Source organism: Chrysochloris asiatica, unplaced genomic scaffold, assembly GCF_000296735.1.
Source record: "Chrysochloris asiatica unplaced genomic scaffold, ChrAsi1.0 scaffold00098, whole genome shotgun sequence".
Classification (NCBI taxonomy): Eukaryota; Metazoa; Chordata; class Mammalia; order Afrosoricida; family Chrysochloridae; genus Chrysochloris; species Chrysochloris asiatica.
The window spans coordinates 1,942,662-1,961,932 of record NW_006408616.1 but is presented as its reverse complement, the minus strand read 5'-3'; the positions used below and the strand labels follow the sequence as shown (position 1 = coordinate 1,961,932).

At 34.3% G+C, this 19,271-nt stretch overlaps 1 protein-coding gene across 1 annotated transcript in view; it reads right to left on the bottom strand.

The window, feature by feature from the left end:
- Positions 1-242: 242 nt before the first annotated feature.
- ETNK1 (ethanolamine kinase 1) overlaps positions 243-19,271 on the bottom strand; it is a 66,985-nt gene continuing 47,956 nt past the window's right edge. Inside the window, exons 5-8 of the mRNA XM_006866947.1 lie at positions 15,245-15,328; positions 13,336-13,496; positions 622-695; positions 243-315 (exon numbers count right to left, since the gene is read on the bottom strand). Coding sequence (XP_006867009.1) covers positions 243-315; positions 622-695; positions 13,336-13,496; positions 15,245-15,328 — 392 coding nt within the window. The remainder of the gene's footprint in view (positions 316-621; positions 696-13,335; positions 13,497-15,244; positions 15,329-19,271) is intronic.

Below are 19,271 nucleotides of genomic sequence, written 5' to 3'. Positions count from 1 at the left end.
AGACATCTTTATAGTTTTTTGTAGGACTAACAAATTTCTAATCTATTACATCTGACAGCAGTAGGTATATTTCTTGACATCATTCCATCTATTTTAAAAATAGACTGGTTGTTGAGAGGCTTAATTTGTAAAGTGAGATAACCAAATTAAGTAACAGAATTTTAACAAATATTCGCTTTTCAAAAGTTCTTTAAGAAAAGATTCACAAGGATTGCTCAAATACTTGAGATAATTAAATCTCTTTACTCGGGCACTTTTAATGCAGTAACCTCAGGCTTCATTTTGAAGTACTGGTTAAAACGAACAATTGCATACCTAATGAGAAAAATGAATAACAAAATTAGTCAAAGCTGAAAACTTAATCCCTCCTTTTTTCCACTCACCCACCTAAACTGGTTTATAAAAAGTTTTAAGATTTCAAAGGACTTATGTTTAGTTTATTGCACCATCTACTGGACACTTTTCTAATACAGAGAACACCAATTTCCTGATAGCCTAAATATTTAAAATCTTTTGATTTGACTGACAAAATTAAGAACAGCAATATTACATTAATTCTCAGTGCTAATCCAAAATAAGAATAGAGATTAATGTAATGCATACAGCAAAATTAAAACTTACCCAAGAAAATCAAATTCAATAGTAGAGTATTTAGCTTGAATCAAAGCCCACAATCCCCAAAAGAAATGAGAAGCCTAAAAACAGAAGGACAAAAAATTTAAAGGTTAAAAAAAAGTTCATCAACTCCCTGCACCCTACTTACTCACTGCTTTTATTATAATATTGTATCTTTACTCATATCAAATACTGACGTCTACAGTTACCTGGATAGTTATACATATATAATACTCTGCCCATACCAGAAGAGACAGAAGTAACATAACTTTATCTAAGCCAGAGAAAAATAGGTCTTAGGTATTAAAGGGAAAAACAGCAGGATGTGTAAGTAATTAGGAACTGCAAAATAATTGGGTGTGTTTACCATCTATTTACAGTTAAACATAATGATATTTTTACATTCTGATAACACTAGTAAAATTTCACTTCCTAAGAAATACTGCCTCTGGTAGCATAGTGGTTATGAATCGGGCTGTAAACCACAAGGTCAACAATTTGAAACTACCAGCTGTTCCGTGGGAGAAAAATGAGGCTTTCTGATCCCGTAAAGATTTACAGCCTCGGAAACCCTGCACAGGGTTGCTATGAGTCGGAACTGACTCCATGGCACATAACAACAAGAAATAGTGTGGTATAGTGGTGTAAGATTAAGCACTGGACCGAAAGGTAATTTGAACCTTAAAGTTGGCTGTTCAAACTCACCAATTGCTCCTCAGATACCCTATACAGGATCGCTATGAGTCAGAACCAATTCGACAGCACTTAGTAATTCTAATAAGAAAATAAAATTCTTAAAGGTTCTTGTTTCAGTTAAAATCACTGTGTATTACTACACTAACAACAAAGATCTTCTCAATAACTGTGATCTTGGTATTAAAAATAAAATGTGAAAACATAATGAAATTGGTATATGAAATGGCAAAGGGTATCAGAAAGAACTCTTAATTTGTATTACAAGGCCTGGGGGAGGAGGCTGAAGTGAAGCCTTTGTCAGTAATTCATGTTGCAACGCTTAATAATCACAACTTTGAATCTTAGATTGATCATGATAACAATATTGGCCATTCTGTATCTACATATAACTGTTTTAAAGATTAATGGAAATATGTACAAAATGTGTTTTACCTGCTAAAGCACTGTACTAAAAATATATGTTGTCGTTATTACTATTGCACTTTGCTTTAATTTTCCTTAAAAAATCATTAATAAATATACATACAAGGGTAAGTCACAAAATATTGTTAGTAAAGTTCCAGTTCATACATGCACTTTTTATTCCAAAACAAAACATATTTAAACATGTCTCTGTGATCAATGGATGGCTGCAGACAAGGTCTATTAGTAATACACCTGTCTAAGTCTCATTAGCTCAGGAGCTCTGGTAGCATAGTCATTACAAGTCAGGCTGCTAACCTCAATGTCAGCAGTTTGAAACTATCAGTGGTTCCACAGGAAAAAGATGAGGCTTCTGCTCCCATAAAGACTTACAGCCTCATAAACCCTATACAGGATCGCTGTGAATCAGAACCGACTCCACAGCACATCACCACCACCACCACAAGTCTCATTAGGGTGACTTCTAAAACTAAGACCCAGTCAAAACAGTGTCTTTCAAGAGGATCTGCTAAGCTAGTTAAATCAAGACACAGAGGTCAGCTCAGAAGGTTATGCTAAAGATCCCAAAGAGGTTGTTTTTTAAATTTTTTACTGTGAATTGGGGTGAATGTTTACAGAGCAGATCATCACTTTTTCTCTCAATTCATACACGTTTTGTTTCATCTCACTGATTCTAATCCCCTCAATGTAATCCCACTTATCCCACTTCCTCCCTACAATTATTGTTTACATTCCTTCTTTCCTAATATTTATGTACTTTGTACTTGGGAAATGCTGTCCTTTTGATATCAAACAGTTGATAATTCTAAAGTGTGTATACTTTACTACTGTTATTGTTCCCCTTATTGACCAATCCACTGTTGGCTGAAAACTGAACAACAGGGTGGAGTACAGTTCCAGACCTGTAGGGTGACTAGTAACCCTAGTCACAACTCACTGTCTTAGGCTGGGTTCTCTTAAGAAGCAAAACCAGTGAAACTTATATATATAAACAGAAGTTTATGTGAAGGAAATGGCTCACAATTGTAGAGTCCCAGGTTGGTCCCCAGGGAAAAAGAGAGGGTCTTTCTCGCATGTCCATTATATTGAGAGCAGGCCAACCCACCAATGAAACATCCTTTAAATTGATTGGCTGCTCATAGCCAGTCATCAAAGTATTAGCTATACCTGCTCATTGTCAATCATCACAGAGTTAACTATCAACTGCCAAACCACTAGGATTCCTGGCCCAGTCAAGTTGGCATAAAACCTTAACTATCACACTAACCAAAGTAGAATGTAGGGGCAAGAATGTAGAATGTCTTTCAAAGGGGCAACCTTGGTAGATTTCCTCAAAGGACACATGAATAGGTTTAATATGAATAGGCTTTAAGAAAATAGAAAATTGCATTGTTGATAAAAAGGCCAGAAAATTTGTGCCAAAGATTTTTTTTGCCATCACACCTGCTCATTCTTCGAAGGTAGGAAAGAGTGTTCTAAGAGAATTTCCTCAGGAAACCTTACTCCATCCACCCTACAGCCCTGATCTTGTCTCTTCAGACTTGTCTTTGTTCCCCAAAATCAAAGAACATTTAAAAGAAACACAACTTCTGTTCCCTGAGGATGCCAAAACACCTGTTTTTACATGGTAGAAATCAAAGAGCACCAAATTGTTCGAGTAAGAAACTGCCTTCATTTTGTTTCATGATTTTATACTAGTATTTTTTATTTACCTTCATATAACATGCTATTAGATACACAGGAAAGCATAAACCACATAGTAAAGAGTAAAGAATTAAACATAAGCTCATAAAGCATAATGGTTTTTTAAAAAGAAAAGAAAAAAAAAAACATGCATTCTGGAGTCAGACTGAAAAATTAACTACATAAAAATCTATTTCTTCATTTATTCATCTTTCAAATATGGGTAATAATAGTATTGGCAGCTGTTGTTATTGTGTGCCATGGAGTAGGTTACAACTCATATTGACATTATAAAGGGTTTCTAAAGCTGTAAATCTTTATGGAAACAGATAGAAAGTCTCATTTTTCTTCCTCAGAGCAGGTAGTAGATTCAAACAAATAGCCTTGTGTTTAGCAGTACAACACATACTGAGCTCCACTACACAACCAGAGCGCCTTAGTATTGACACCTGTTGTTGTTAAGGTCCATCAAGTCAGTTCCGACTCACAGCAACCCTATATAGGGTTTTCAAGGAGCAGCTGGTAAGTTTGAACTGCCAACCCAGAGGTTAGCAATCCAGTACATATCCTACAGTGCCACACCAGGACATCTAGCACATAGAAAATGCTTAATAAAAAGTTAGCTACTTTTACTGTATGAGACTGTTGTTGTTAAGTGCCATTGAGTCAGTTCCTACTCAAAGCAATCCTGTATAGGGTTTCCGTGTAGCAGTTGGTGAATTTGAACCACAGACTTTGCAGTTCAAACTGACCTTGCATTCCAGTGCTTATCCTACAATGCCACACCAGGACTGTGTGTGACTGTCAAATGCCACAGAGTCAGTTCTGACCCACAACAGCCCTGTATAGGGTTTCCAAGGAGTAGCTAGTGAGCTTGAACCACAGACTTTGCAGTTCAAATCAACTATACAATCCAGCACATTAACCCATTGCGCCACACCAGAACTCCTGTATGAGATTAGAATGGTAAAAATGATAAATATTTTCAAAAGCAGTCTTAATTCTACCAAAGGAAATACCTAAGGTATTGAGAGTGAATTATGAGAAGAAATGAATTCCTTTTGAAAAGTTTAAATCAATGGTTCTCAAAGTAAAACCTGTAAAAGCCTGGAAACCTGTCAGAGAAATGCACTGTAGAATAAGCACTAGATGACAACATCAATTTGAACTGCAAGGGGACAGTTCAAACCCACAAACCGCTCCTCAAAAGCCTTACACAGGGTCACTATGATCAGAACTGACTTGACAGCACTAATAACAACAGAAAAGCTGGCAATGTTGTTGTTATGTGCCGTGGAGTCGGTTCCGACTCATAGCGACCCTGTACAGGGTTTCCAACGCTATAAATCTTTATGGGAGCCAAAAGCCTCATCTTTCTCCTGTGGAACAGCTGGTAGTTTTGAGCTGCTGACCTTGAGGTTTACAGCCCAATTCGCAACCACTATGCTATTGACAGAATGCAGTTTTACCACCTTTCTGTTGCTAGCTTTTCTGTTGTTGTTGTTGAAACAGAAAAGCTAGCAATAGAAAGGTGGTAAAACTGCATTCTGTCAATGGTAAAAAAATTGCAAGACCCCCAAAATAAGGTAGTCCTATTGAGTTCTGGGTCTCAAATCGCTCACTGTAGCCTAATTCTTCACCAACACATACTCGTAGTAAAAAGACAGTTTCATTAAAGATATCCTTTATTAAGCCATTACACCTATTAATTTTATTAACTTTTGACCTTTGAGTACCTGTTGTTTTAATATTCTATATGTGCTGCATACCCAAAGACTGCCTCAAGGAAGAGCACTTGTGTGACTGAGTTGTGAGCTATCAGACTTGAGTATGCAGAAGACATTTTCACAATATAAAAGTAAGACCCTGTCACTTCAAGAAAAATTACTGACAGGATTTGCTGCCAGTGATAAGATTCGAACTTTCAACCAAAAACTTGAATTTTAGAAAATTTATATTTAATTCCATGAGTTCTCAACATGTTCTCAACAGTATACTTAAGACTTCGCTAATGATACTGACGAGTCATAGTGTGGTACTGTGGGATAAGCGATGGACCACAGAGTTGGCAGTTCAAACCCACCTGCTACTCTCTGGAAACCAGAGTTGCTATGAGTCAGCAATGACTTGACAGCACTTAACAACAACAGTAACAATGATACCAGTAGTGTTATCGTGAAATGTTTAGCTGTATTATAGCAGTTTTTCTGTATCCCGCTTGTATAATGTATTGTTTTGAGTAAACTATATGAAGAAAATATGATTTTTGATGTCATATAATGAAATATGTCACTATTTGAAATATCTACATTGTACAACTCAGCATCTTAAAAATTTCCAAATCTAATGTATGATGTTACAATTTCATGTACAGGTCAAAAGAGCTCAATGTGCACGACAAACCAATGGATTTTAATGTATTAAGATATCAAAAAATTAACTGGTATGTTCAGACAGAACATTACAAATAACCTTGTAAAAAACTACCACTTATTGAGTTTTGGTATAGTATTAAAAAAGAATATTCAGATATCTAAAAAGGCAAAATAAAAAACCCTTGTCTTTTACAAGAGTTCACATGTGTGAGACTGGAGTTTCTCCATATGGTTTACTCAAAACAATATATTACACAAGTGGGATGTAGAAAACCAGATATAACCCAGCTACAATCTACTGTGTCAAAAATTAAAAGAGATTTATAAAAGTGTAAAATAACAACACTCTTCTCATTAAATTGCTTTTTGTTTTGGAAAAAAAAATTTATTTTTTTTTTTCATTTTAAGCATGGTTTTTATGTGAACATGTAATCGGTTTATCAATATAAATATTTATATTCAGTGATTTTAAAACATTTTTGTTTAAATTTTATAAGATAGCCATTAAATATTGATCGATATAACCCACATAAACAAAAGTTAACAAAGGTCTTAGAATTTTTTTAAGAGTGCAAGAAGGTCATTAGACCAAAATGTTTGAGAATTGCTAAGCTAAATCATCTTGGCATATTTTAAGTACTTAAAACCATCTTTGGAGGGCCCCTAATTTCTTCTTATTATTATTAAATTGGTTCTGTAGTTGAAAAAATAGTGAAATCAGGGATATTTCTGGACCTAGTAATAATATCAAACCAGCTCTTACTACCATTTTTCAAGCAGGGTAAGTTACTGCATTTCTCATTAAAATTTTAATCTTAAAGTTCATAAACTAACAAAATGATTCTATAGTGAAGAGGAATGTATAGATAGCTCACACCTTGAAAGATGACACTTTTTTATAGAGTGAAAAATGAAACATTTATAAACATCGTGTAAAGAGAATGACTTGTAAGACAAGAAAGAATGCAAGTCATCATTTGCATTACCAAAAAGGCTAAAGAAAGAATTGCTGTAGCTAAATGCCACAGAGTCAGATCCAACTCATAGCGACCCTGTATAGGGTTTCCAAGGAGCAGCTGGTATATATCAACTACCGGCCTTGCGGTCTAGTACTAATCTTGCAGCACCACATCACATCAGAACTCCAAAGAAGGAATACTACATTCCAAATAAAATAATATACTCTGTGATTCTGTTTACTTAACACTATGACTTTCAGATTTGAAATTTTGGGGTGTGTAAGTCTCTTTGTTCAAGGAAGTTTTAATTTCTAGGCTACCCACCCCTATTTTTAAGTAAGAAAAATTAAAAGCTGTATACAGTGAGCAAGTAACTAAAATAAATCTCTAATCTGTCTTCTGAAAAAGTTCTACTTAACCCTAATACTTTATTTAGAAAGAATTATTTCCAAGTCTGCAAACTATGTGTCTAAAAATTTTTCAAAGTTCAAACAGGTGTTAAGCATATGTTTTAGCTCTATAATGCAAATACCTAGTTTTCTCTTTTCTCCACAATATTAATTAGCTATAGTAAAAATAACACTTTATTTTTGTAGTGAAGTCCACCACCCATCTTTAAGTTTGTCACACTGTGGAGGACTGTTTGTGCTGTGAGGCTAGAAGCTCTGCCACTGGTACTTTGAAAGCCAGCAGGGTAGACAGATTTCAGCTGAGCTTCCCAGCTAAGACAGACTCAGAAGAAAGAGAGGTGGACTGCTTCTGAATATTTAGTCACTGAAAACCTTGGGACACTGTCAGAAAACACCAGAATACTGAATGTTGAAACATGATGAATAGCACCAGAATACTGTTAGATAGAGTGCCAGAAGATGAACCCATCAGATTGGAAGGCACTCAAAATATGACTGGAGAAAAGCTGGTTCCTCAAAAAAGAGCTGACCATGATAATGCAAACAGTAAAGTTTTCAGGACCTTCATTTGCTGATGGGGCACAATTCTAATTGAGGAGAAACAGCTGCAAATATCCATTAATAACGGGAACACAGAGTGTACAAAGTATAAATCTGCAAAATTGGAAGTTGTCAAAAATGAAATGGTGCACAGATACCCTAGCCATTAGTGAGCAGAAATGGACTAATATTGGCAATTGTGCGAGAACCACATGGTTTATTAAGTCAAGAATGACAAATTGAAGAGGAACGGTATAACATTCATCATCAAAAAGAACATTTCAAGATGTAAAAAGTACAATGTTCTCTGAGATGGGTTAATATCTATACACCTACAGAAGACCAGTTTATACCACTATGATACAAATTTAAGCACCAACCACTAAAGTCAGAAATTATGAAATTGAAGAATTTTACCAAATTCTTCTGTCTGAAATTGATCAAACATGTATCAATCAAGATGTACTGATAACTACTACTAATTGGAATACAAAGGTTGGAAACAAAGAAGGGTCAATAGTTGGAAAATACAGCCTTGGTGATAGAAATGATGCTAGAGATTACCTAACAGAATTTTACGAGACCAATGATTTTTCATGGCAAATATCTTTTTAAAACAACATAAAAGACGACAATACACATGGACTCACCATATGGAATACACAGAAATCAAATTAAACACATCGGTGGGAAGAGACAGTGGGAAAGTCCCATACTATCACTAAAACAAGGTCAGGGCAGACTTTGGAACAGACCATCGATTTCTCATATACAAGTTCAGGCTGAAGTTGAAGAAAAATTTTTTAAAGTTCACAAGATTCAAAATATGACCTTGAATTTATCCCACCTGAATTTACAGACAATCTCAATAGTAGATTTGATTCATTAGATACTAAAGAATGAACACCGTAAGAGTTTTGGCATGCCAATAAAAACATCATAAAGGAAAAAAACAAAAGGTCATTAAGAAGACAAAGAAGAAAGAAAAGGACAAAATAGATGGCAGAAGAGACTCTGAAACTTCCTCTCCAGTGTAGAGATGCTAAAGCAAATGGAAGAAATGAGAAGGTAAAAGAGTTGAACAGAAAAATTTAAAAGGACAGCTTGAGAAAACAAATTCAAATATTATAATGAAATCCACAAAGATCTAGAATTAGGAAACCAAAAGCAAACAACACGCTCAGCATTTCTCAAGTTCAAAGAACTGAGTTAAAATTCAAGCCCTGACTTGCAAAATACTAAAGGATTCTTTCCGCAAAATATTGAATGGCAACAATGCAGAGAATGAGTATTCCAGAATATGTAACAAAGATGGAAGGAATACATTAAGAGTCACTGTAACAAAAAGAAATGGTTGATGTTCAACCATATCAACTATAAAAGGTAGAAGTTTTGTAACAAAAACAGGGGAGAAGTTAATCTTAAAGTCCAGAAACAGAGGATCCTAGGACCCATCAAGGAGAAGAGTACAAGTAGAGTACGGGACCCTATCCAGAGAAGCAGCGACAACAGAGATGGAAGCAGAGATGAAGACATGGAGAGAGGGAGCAGCTGAGGATTCTGGACTTACGGAAATAAAGGGACTAGGTACTGGCGACTAAGAGGCAGACTTGCAGAATGTGTCCTCCTTTGGTTGTTTAAATTATTACATATTCCTGAGTGTTCTGTGTACATCCCCCCTACACACACACACACAAAAAAAAAGAAATTAGAAAAAAAAAACTATTTTGGTACTGAAGGAAGAAGTCCAGTGTGTACTGAAGGCGCTGGCAAAGAACAAGGCACCAGAAATTAATACAACAAGAAGTCTTTTAACAAACTGGCACAGCATTGGAGGCACTCACTCATCTATGTCAAGAAAGTTTTAAGATAGTTACCTGAACAGCTGAGTGGAAGAGATCCACATTTGAGACCATTCCAAAGAGAAGGGACCCAAGAGAATGTGGAAATCAGAGGACAATTATCATTAATACCACATGCAAGTAAAAGTTTGCTAAAGATAACTGAAAAAGGTTGCAACATACACTGACAGGAAACTGCCAGAGGTTCAAGCTGGATTCAGATAAGTATATGAAATGAGGGATATCACTGCTGATATCAGATGGATCTTGGCTGAAAGCAGAGGATACCAGAAAGATGTTACCTGTGCTTTATTTACTATGTAAATGCTTTCAACTGTGTGGATAATGACAAGCTATGGGCAACAATGCAGAGAATGAGTATCCTGGAATATGTAATTGTTCTCATAAGGAACCTATACATAGAGGTAATCATTTGAATAGAACAGAAGGGACATTAACCCTATGGACAACAGAAATTCAGGGAAAGTTATGCACTAGGATTGTATTCTTTCACCAACCTTATTCAATCTGTACGTGGAAACATCTGAGAAGCTGTATTATATTAAGAAAAGTATGGCATCAGAATTGGAGGAAGACTCATTAACCATGATATGGAGATGATACAACCTTGCTTGCTGAATAAGAAGAGGACTTAAAGTACTTACTGATGAAGATCAAAAAGCACAAAAATCTTCACAACCAGCCCAGTAAATAACATCATAATAAATGAAGTTGTCAAACAAAGCCTGCACTGTGCTTACATCCACCACTAACACTCATGGAAATAGCAGTCAAGAAATCAAACGACACATTGCATTATGCAACTCTGCTTCAAAATACCTCTTTAAAGTGTTCAAGAGCAAAGATGTCAGTCTGAGGACTAAAATGTGCCTGACTCAAGTCATGGTAATTTCAACAGCCTCATATGCATGTGAAAGTTGGGCAATGAATAAAGAAGACCTTAGGAGAAATGATGCATTTGAATTATGGTGTTGGAGAAGAATATTAAGGGTACCATGGTATGCCAGAAGAACAAAAAATCTGTGTTGGAAAAAGTACAACCAGAATATTCCTTAGGAGCCAAGATGGCCAGACTTCATCTCTTGTACTTTGGACATATTATCAGGAGGAACAAGTCCTGTCGAAGGACATAAAATTTGGTAAAGTGGAGGAACAGTGAAAGAGAGGGAGACTCCCAACAAGATGGATTGGCACAGTGGCAGTAGCAGTGGGATCAAGCATAGCAGCAATTGTGAGAATTGTGCAGGGCCGGGCAGTGTTTCATTCTGTTGTACATAGGGTCGAAATGAGTTGGAACCAGCCTGACGGCACTTAACAACAATCAAGTAAAGTCTGTTAATCTCCAAAAGTTTGAGTCATGTCATGAACAATAAACATTTCTTAACCATTGATGAAAGAACATCTCTATGCTAGGTGTTAGAAGATACTCTGGTTCTTATGCAGACCATTTTTTTAGCCTTTAACAATGTAGCTTTATAAGGTATTTACTTGGCTTCTAAAGACAAAAGATCATGGAAGGAGGAGGTCCACAGAAGAAGAAACCATATTTACGGCATATCCATTAGGAACAAGAAGAATTTTCTAGAAAACACAAATAAAACGAAATTCTAGGGAGAATATACTATCTATGCAAATTAAATAGGCATAAAACATCATTCAACATTAAGAATAGATGATGACTTTGCTACAGTATAAGTATGAGGTGGAAAATAATAGGCAATAAATGACTTTGTATAGTTGTTGTCATTCTCATTTCATTCTGTAGGTCAAAAGAACACATAAATTATGCTCCCATAAAGATTTACAGCCTAGGAAACACTGTACAGGGTCACTATGAGACAAAACAGACTCAACGGCACAGAACCACCACCATCATAATCAAATTATATTTAGAAAGATCACTTTTTTAACGTACAGGATGAATCAAACAGAGAAAAGCTAAAGACAAAGATCAACAAAGGCAAATGTGGGTAGGAGACTAAGAGTTTATCAAAGGTTACAGAATTAAGGAGGTATCCAAATTGAGAAAATTTTAGAAACCAACAGTGACAGCACTTGGAAACAGAAGAAATGCGTATAATGAAGAAGAGTAAGACATGAAAGAAATTTTCCTGGTTTTGAAATACGGCAACTAATCTATATAATGAAACAGAAAATGAGGTAGAGGATGGGACACGTGGAAAATACATTTATTTCAGTTTAGACATATGGAATCAGATACTAATGGGACTCCATTAGAAATTAGAGTCAGAACAATCTGAAATTCAACAGTATATAGAAATACAAATCGGATCATTAACAGAAGGGCAGTAAAGGCATAGAGCCAGATAACCCAATGAGAGTATATAAATGGAAAGAGAAGGAGCCCATATCAGAATATTAGGAGGCCCAACATATAGGGGGATTGTGGGGCAGAGAGGAAAACGAACAGCCATGTTAGGAAATGATGATACTTTTTCCTGACAAAAACAGGGCAGAGCAAATTTTAAGTATCATAGTGTTGTTGTTGTTAAGTGCCATCAAGTCGGTTCCAGCACATAGTGACCCTGCATAGGGTTTCTCAGGAGCAACTGCAGGTTTGAATCACAAACCTTGTGGTTCAAAACCCAGTGCTGATCCTACAGTGCCACACCAGTAGTAGTAAGTAGTGTCAAATGCTATGGACATATCAAGTAAGATAAGAACTGAAAAATTTAAAGTTAGACCCAACAATTATTTCATTTCTAGTAGCCCTTACCTGACAGCAATTATCTACTAGTACAGTGAGAAGTGGCATGAAAGTAAGAGTTGATAAATGAGGGAGGTAAACTAGTAGTTAATTATAAATGTTATTGTTGTTAAGTGCCGTTGAGTCAGTTCTGACCCATATCGACCCTGTATAGGGTTTCCGAGGAGCTTCTTGTGAGCTTGAACTGCCAACCTTGCAGTTCAAATGGCTTCACAGTCTCGCGCATTAACCCAGAGGTCACTATGGGTTGGAACCAACTCGACAGCACTTAACAACATAGCTATAAATACAGTCATGAAAAACAGAGCATAGGTTTTCACAGGAGAGTATTCTACTAGTTTCTGCCATATTCTTTCTATTTTGAAATCAAATCCTTGACAGAAAAAAGTAACCCATCCCAGAAGAGAAAGGTGAGATGGCACGAAACGCAAAAATCATTTCCAGTAAGAAGAGTGATTCAAACAAAAACTGCCTTAAAAATGAAGAGTTTTAAACTGGTTTCTTAATGAGGAAAAATTAAGAATTGATATCAGAACCTCTTTAAGGCAGGTATCTTGCTCTATCTATTGTCTCTATGTACGACCGTCAGTATCTAGTCAGAGTGTTTTTATGATGTTGTTAAGTACTATTGAGTTGATTCCGACTCATAGCAACCCTGTGTAGGGTTTTCCACGGGGCAGCTGATGAGTCTGAACCACTGACCTGTGGTTAAACCCACCCTTACCATCCAGTGCTTTATCCCACAGCACCACGCCCTAACTAGAATCCATTCATTAAACAAATAATCACTAAGCAACTACCATCTGGCCAGGCATGTTCTAGGGGAAATAGTAGTGAACAAAATAAAATCTTTGTCTTCAAGTATTTTATACAGTAATGGAGAATTGTAAATAATCTTTTATTTTTTTTCAATTCATGATAATTTCAACCATTATTTTGACAAAATTTCACAAAATTAAAAATGGGAAATTATTATAAGATAGAATTTAGAAACTTTTAAATTACACTAAGAATATTTAATCCATTGTTTAAAATTAAACTTACCAATGCAAATTGATTGACTTGAATGAAGAGTATTTCTACTTCCTTTTCAGTTACTTCGGTCCCAAAGCCCTTAAATTCTTTGTATGCTTCAAGGTAAGAACGTAGCCACTGTCCCTGTAGTTCTCTATCTGGATAGAGATTATAATCTACATCACTCACACCTAAAGTAAAAACAAAATTTTTTTTAAATGCATTATATATATATATATTTTTTTTTTTTGCTATGCTACTAGATATTAAGCTGCATTTAAAAAAAATAAACATTAACTCTATAGTCCAGCTTAAAGTCTAATGCTTCAATTTTTCTTCAATGTATGAACCACTTGCATCAGAAACCCGAAATTGGCATTTTACTAAGCATCCCCATTAGATTCTAAGCACACTAATATTTGGAGAACTACCTGAACTGTGACTCTAAACTGTTTTGTGATACAGGTTATGATATATATTTTGTATTGAGATCTTAAAACACATACCTACTTGATATTAAGTTTAACAAACCAAAATTTATCCTCATATTGCTAATTATTTTATTATCAGTATTTTTCCATCCCTTTAAAATACATTTTAAAAGATGGTCTTTACGCCAAAAACTTGGCTTTGATTTCATGACTTACAGTTAGAAAAATACTATAACTACAAGATAAAGTTCATATAATTTTGCCTAGCATTGAAAGTGCTTCATAAACTGGTCCTAATCTACCTTTCCAGTCTTATAGTCCTCTATTCTCCTTCAAGAATCTTACTTAGATCCTTAAAAATACGTACGTTGCCGTTGTTGCTAAGTACCATCAAGGCTAGCTGGCTCCAATTCATAGCGACCCTGTCTAGTCTTAGCGACCCTGTCTAGTCTTTCCTGGACTTTTAAGATTCTTTGTGGAAGCAGAAAGCCTAATCTTTCTTGCGAAAAAGTAAGTATACTTGTCTTAAAAATTTCTTCCCACTTCTTGTGGTGCCCTACCTTCTTTTCAAGAAATACAATCAGGTCTGCCTAACTCTCAAGCTTTAGTTCCATTTTTTTTCTCCCCAGAACAGTACTAAGATAACTAGATCTCTCTTCTTCATACTCACAGCAATGGTAATGATATCTCATTTTAAGCACAGCCTGATTCCTCTCACATAAAGTTACATAAAAATATGTGCAGTATATATGTATGAATATAACAATATTATATGATAAATTTACTGAAGGGAAATCAGTGAAAACTTCTGTATATTAAAACTTTTTTAACTTGTTTCACATCTAATAACCTAAAGTACATAAAAATATATGGATGTATATAAACATAAACTCAGTAATGAAAACTTCCCACTTGGTATAATTAAGAACAATTTTTAATCTTTTATTTCAGAGCATTTCATGTTTCTAAACATAATCATAAAGTGAATTTTAAATTTAACTTATATGAAAATAACTTTTATACTAAACCATCATTAACTTCTAACAATTTTTCAGTTGCTTTATAGCCAAGCTAAAATTTTTTAAATCTTGTGTTTTAATCAATATTCTAAAAGTCCAGGTTCACAAAGGAAATACAAAATATTTTACTTTGACTTTGATAAATTACTTTTCTCATCTATAACTGGAAATATTATTGAACTCACAGGAGTACTGTGGGAAAAGCATGAAATACACTTTATACAGCAACTAAGTCAGGTCTCAATGGAAGAAGCCACAATTATTATTTTTCTCTGATTCATTATATTTTTAGGTGATTAAGGAAGAATTTTAGTTATTTCCTCTTTCCTCCAGTGACAAACCAAAAGAAAGTGAAAAAAAAAAGCAGCAAGAGTGGGAAAATATTGCTTCTGTTCCTAGGTGATCAGATCATTATTAAATAACAAAATTCTAAAAGTTATCAGTTCTAAGTTAAATAATCTACTCCATTGGCTAAGTCCTGCAATTTACCTGCAAATTCATTGAAATGATTTCCAATATCATATGCCAGGTAGTTGTATCCAGAATACTCATAATCAATGAACTGTACATCACCTATGTGAGACACAAAAACAAAGGCATAAAAAATCATATACAAAATCAGAAAATCCCTAGGCTACTTGTAATTAAATAGCTTCCAATACTGTCTCATCGTACGTGCTTGGTTACATACACTTCTGAGACAATAACAGGGTAAGGCTGTGAATTTTATGGCAATGAGCTTTACAAAATTCAAATTATGTATGTTGGTCAACAGCATCTTTATGAACACTAATGTTCACTAATATCAAAGAAAAATCAAAATATAGTCATTCTCCAAGTTCACGTAAAATATGTTTTCACCACATGGGGGCATCAGTTACAAAAAAATGCAAGTTTTAATTAGAAATGAAAAACTATCTTTGGAAATTGTTATTAAATTCTGTAATTATTGAATCATTGTTAGAATGTAATAACACTCTAATAGTAAATCAATAAGCTTATCTACATATGAAAATCAAATCTAAACTGTAAAAGGTTTACAATATCTATTATTTAAAACTCAAATTCTACAGACTTCAATTCTATGAAACTTGCAGTTATGCTATAGTAACACTTGCTGATAAATAAAAATGTTAATTACTATCATACTCATATTTATCTGGAATGCTGCATAACTAAATTCCCAATAGCATTAAGGTGGCTGTTTATCTTTTGAAAGAGCAAAGGTTTTGTTTGTTTTTAAATTCGAGAAGATTTTACATAGATTACTACTCTAAGCTACTGTTACATATAATTAATTATAAATTCTCCAAAGACAATCTCATTCCTCCTGCCAAAGCAACATACTCCACTTGTTAAGTGCCATCAAGTCAGTTCTGACTCATAGTGACCCTGCATAGGGTTTCAGAGAAGCAGCTGATGAGTTCGAACCACCAACCATGCTGTTCAAACTGACCTTGCAGTCCAGTGCTTATCCTACAGCACTAAACCAGGATTCTGTTGTTAGGTGCTTTTAAGCCATTTCTGACTCATAGCCACCCCTTTTACAACGGAACTAATGATAGCTTGTTTCTGCACCATTCTTATAATCATTTCTTTGTGAGTCCATTGTAATAGCCACTGTATCAATCCATAGTTTGTTGTTAAGTGCCATCGAGTCAGTTTGACTCAAAGCAACCTTGTATAGTTTCAAAGGAGCAGTTAGTATATATGAACAGCCAATCCATACTTCTTGTTGTTATTAAGTGCAATCGAGTCGGTTCCGACCCATAGCAACCCTGTTGAGGGTTTGCAAGGAGCAACTGGTGAGCTTGAACCACCAACCTTGCAGTTCAAATCGACTTTGCAATCTAGCGTATTAACCCACAGCGTCACACCAGGACTCCAATCCATACTTGTTAAGTGCTGTCGAGTTGGTTCCTACCTAATGCGACCCTGCACAGGGTTTCTGAGACTGCAAATCTTTACGGGAGCAGAAAGCCTCATCTTTCTCCCATGGAGCTGCTGGTAGTTTCGAACTGCCAACCTTGAGGTTAGCAGTCCGATTCGTAACCACTACACTACCAGAGCTCCAGTCCATACTTAAAAGAGTTTTTAGTTTTTAAGTACGATTGTACATGAATTTGCTTGACAAAGATGTAAGTCCTATTGTCTAAAAAAGAAAAAGGGGCAGAGGAAATATAGCCTTTTTTTAAAAAGGTACATGAATCAATGACTATAAAGGAATAATAATTTACAGGGGCTTATACTTTAAATTGGTACATGAACAGGCATGGCTTATAAAAAAAGCTGCTTATATTGAGAAAATGCAGATCATCTACCAAGTTATAACTGTCTTTTAAACACCAGGCTGAGATAATAAAACTCATAGTCTATACATACTGGAATTTTCTAAATAAAATAGATTTTGAACTATAACATAGTCTTGAAATAGACATGTTTGTTTAATTTGGAGAAGTAGCTTAATCATATTCAAACACAGAAAAACAATTAAATTATCATACCATAAAAAATTACATGGCAATTTATAAAAGAAAAAAAAATCAATGTAATAAGATATAATTTATCATTTTCAGCTTACATAAATAATAGTCACGTTTAGAGTAATAGAATGAGAACCATCAAAATTTATATTATGCATATCATATAAGTCTAAGATTTTAAAATATTAATGTCTTCAGTGAATCAATGCAGTTCAACCACCAGATTTTATATTTCTAAATTCACAATAAACTATACAACAGAAAGTCTTTAAGTTAACCAAATCACTTTACTAAACTGCAGAACGGGCAGTCAAAAGATATTTAAAAAAAACAAAAAACTTTTAAATAATTATTAAGAATAAGACGGTGATGTCACCATCATGATAAAATATTTTGCAGCCATAAAAAAGATCTCATTTTCAAAAATCATTACCAAGGAAATTACAGTGATATATGAAAAAAAAAGATGCAAAATAGTAAATACATTGTGACCCAAATTATTAAAAAAGTATGTCTAGAGAGAATTAAAACATACAATGCTTATGAAAAAAGATGGATAGAAATAAACCACAATGTTTCAAATGGTTTTATCACACTTCAAATGATTTTATTATACTTATTATATAAGTGGCTCTTCTGGGGTTTTTCCCTTTTACTTTTGTCTTTCCCATATCCTTTACAATTGTACACTTTGAAGGATAAATATTATCTTTTAAAAAATGGGATAATGCATTCTTTATACAAAACTATCAACAGATAGTAGACTAAAACAATGATTCAGGAGATCCCTTTCAATCCAACTTTCAATAAATTTCTATTAAAAAAGATTGATCTAATTGTACAACTGAGTCAACAAAAGAGTTTTGGTAAATAATTTTTAAAATACAGCTGTTGATTGATTTAGCTCTTTAAACACAAATTCTTGTAGAGCTCATATTAACCATTACATGCCAATAAAAATACACAGCCCAATCCTGAAGCTTACTTTTGCCACCTAAATAAAAACTCCAATTTGTATTTTCTAAATTATATTTAGAATTTGGTAAATATAATTAAAATGGCAGGTAAAACATTCCTGCTTATAGAATAAATACAATTTAATTAAAGCATAGATCATTTTAACAACAGTTAAAATATGTTTCAGTATGAAAATTTTAGCAATGGCTTTTGTAGTAGCATTAATTCATTAAAGCTAGTCTTTATTTTTAAATGCTATGATGAGTTTATAAATAATGAAATTAAAAAATAAGAAAATGAAGCTAACAAGATACAGATGAGGCTGTTACCAGGCTCCGTGCATGTGAACAAGTGATGCGATAAACCTCCAGTCAGTGCGTTTAAGAAGCACGGGGTGCGCCGCCACATGGCAGCAACAATGGCATACCTAATCTGTAGCAGATGAAGAAAATTTGGCAAACTCACATTTTACAAGACACAAAGCTTAAAAGGAAAAAAAATTTAAAAAAAAAACAAAAAACTGCATTAACTATCTTTTTCAAACTATTGCAAGCAAAGTGGAACTCAACCTTAAATTTAATCTTTTGCAACAAAGTAATATTAAAGAGGCCTACTTCCCTTATTTCAGGTGCCAGAAAAATCAAATTACCATACTTGGAAATGCTTCCATATCAATAAAAAGTATGCTGAATTATTTTTCTTCTACAAATGTAACATTTCTATAATTTTTAATATTTCCAATTATTTGGGGGAACTTCTACATTATTATCACTAATCAATAGTGTATATGGCATTACTATTTTGTTAAGAGTTTTAACTGGGATTTAATTGGGAAGACAACGAGAACACTCTGAAATTGTATACAAAATTTTATGTTTATGTGCATTTTTTTTGAGAAGGGGATTATTCAACATCTCAAAGGATCCTTATCCTTGGCCCCTAAAAAGTAACTACTGCTTTAAGGGTTAGAATTTTTTTTTTTTTTTTTAATATACTTAGCACACTTCTAAGTATATAATGAATTCAACGTATAATTAATGAATTAAACTATAATCTAAATTATCAAAAGCTACATT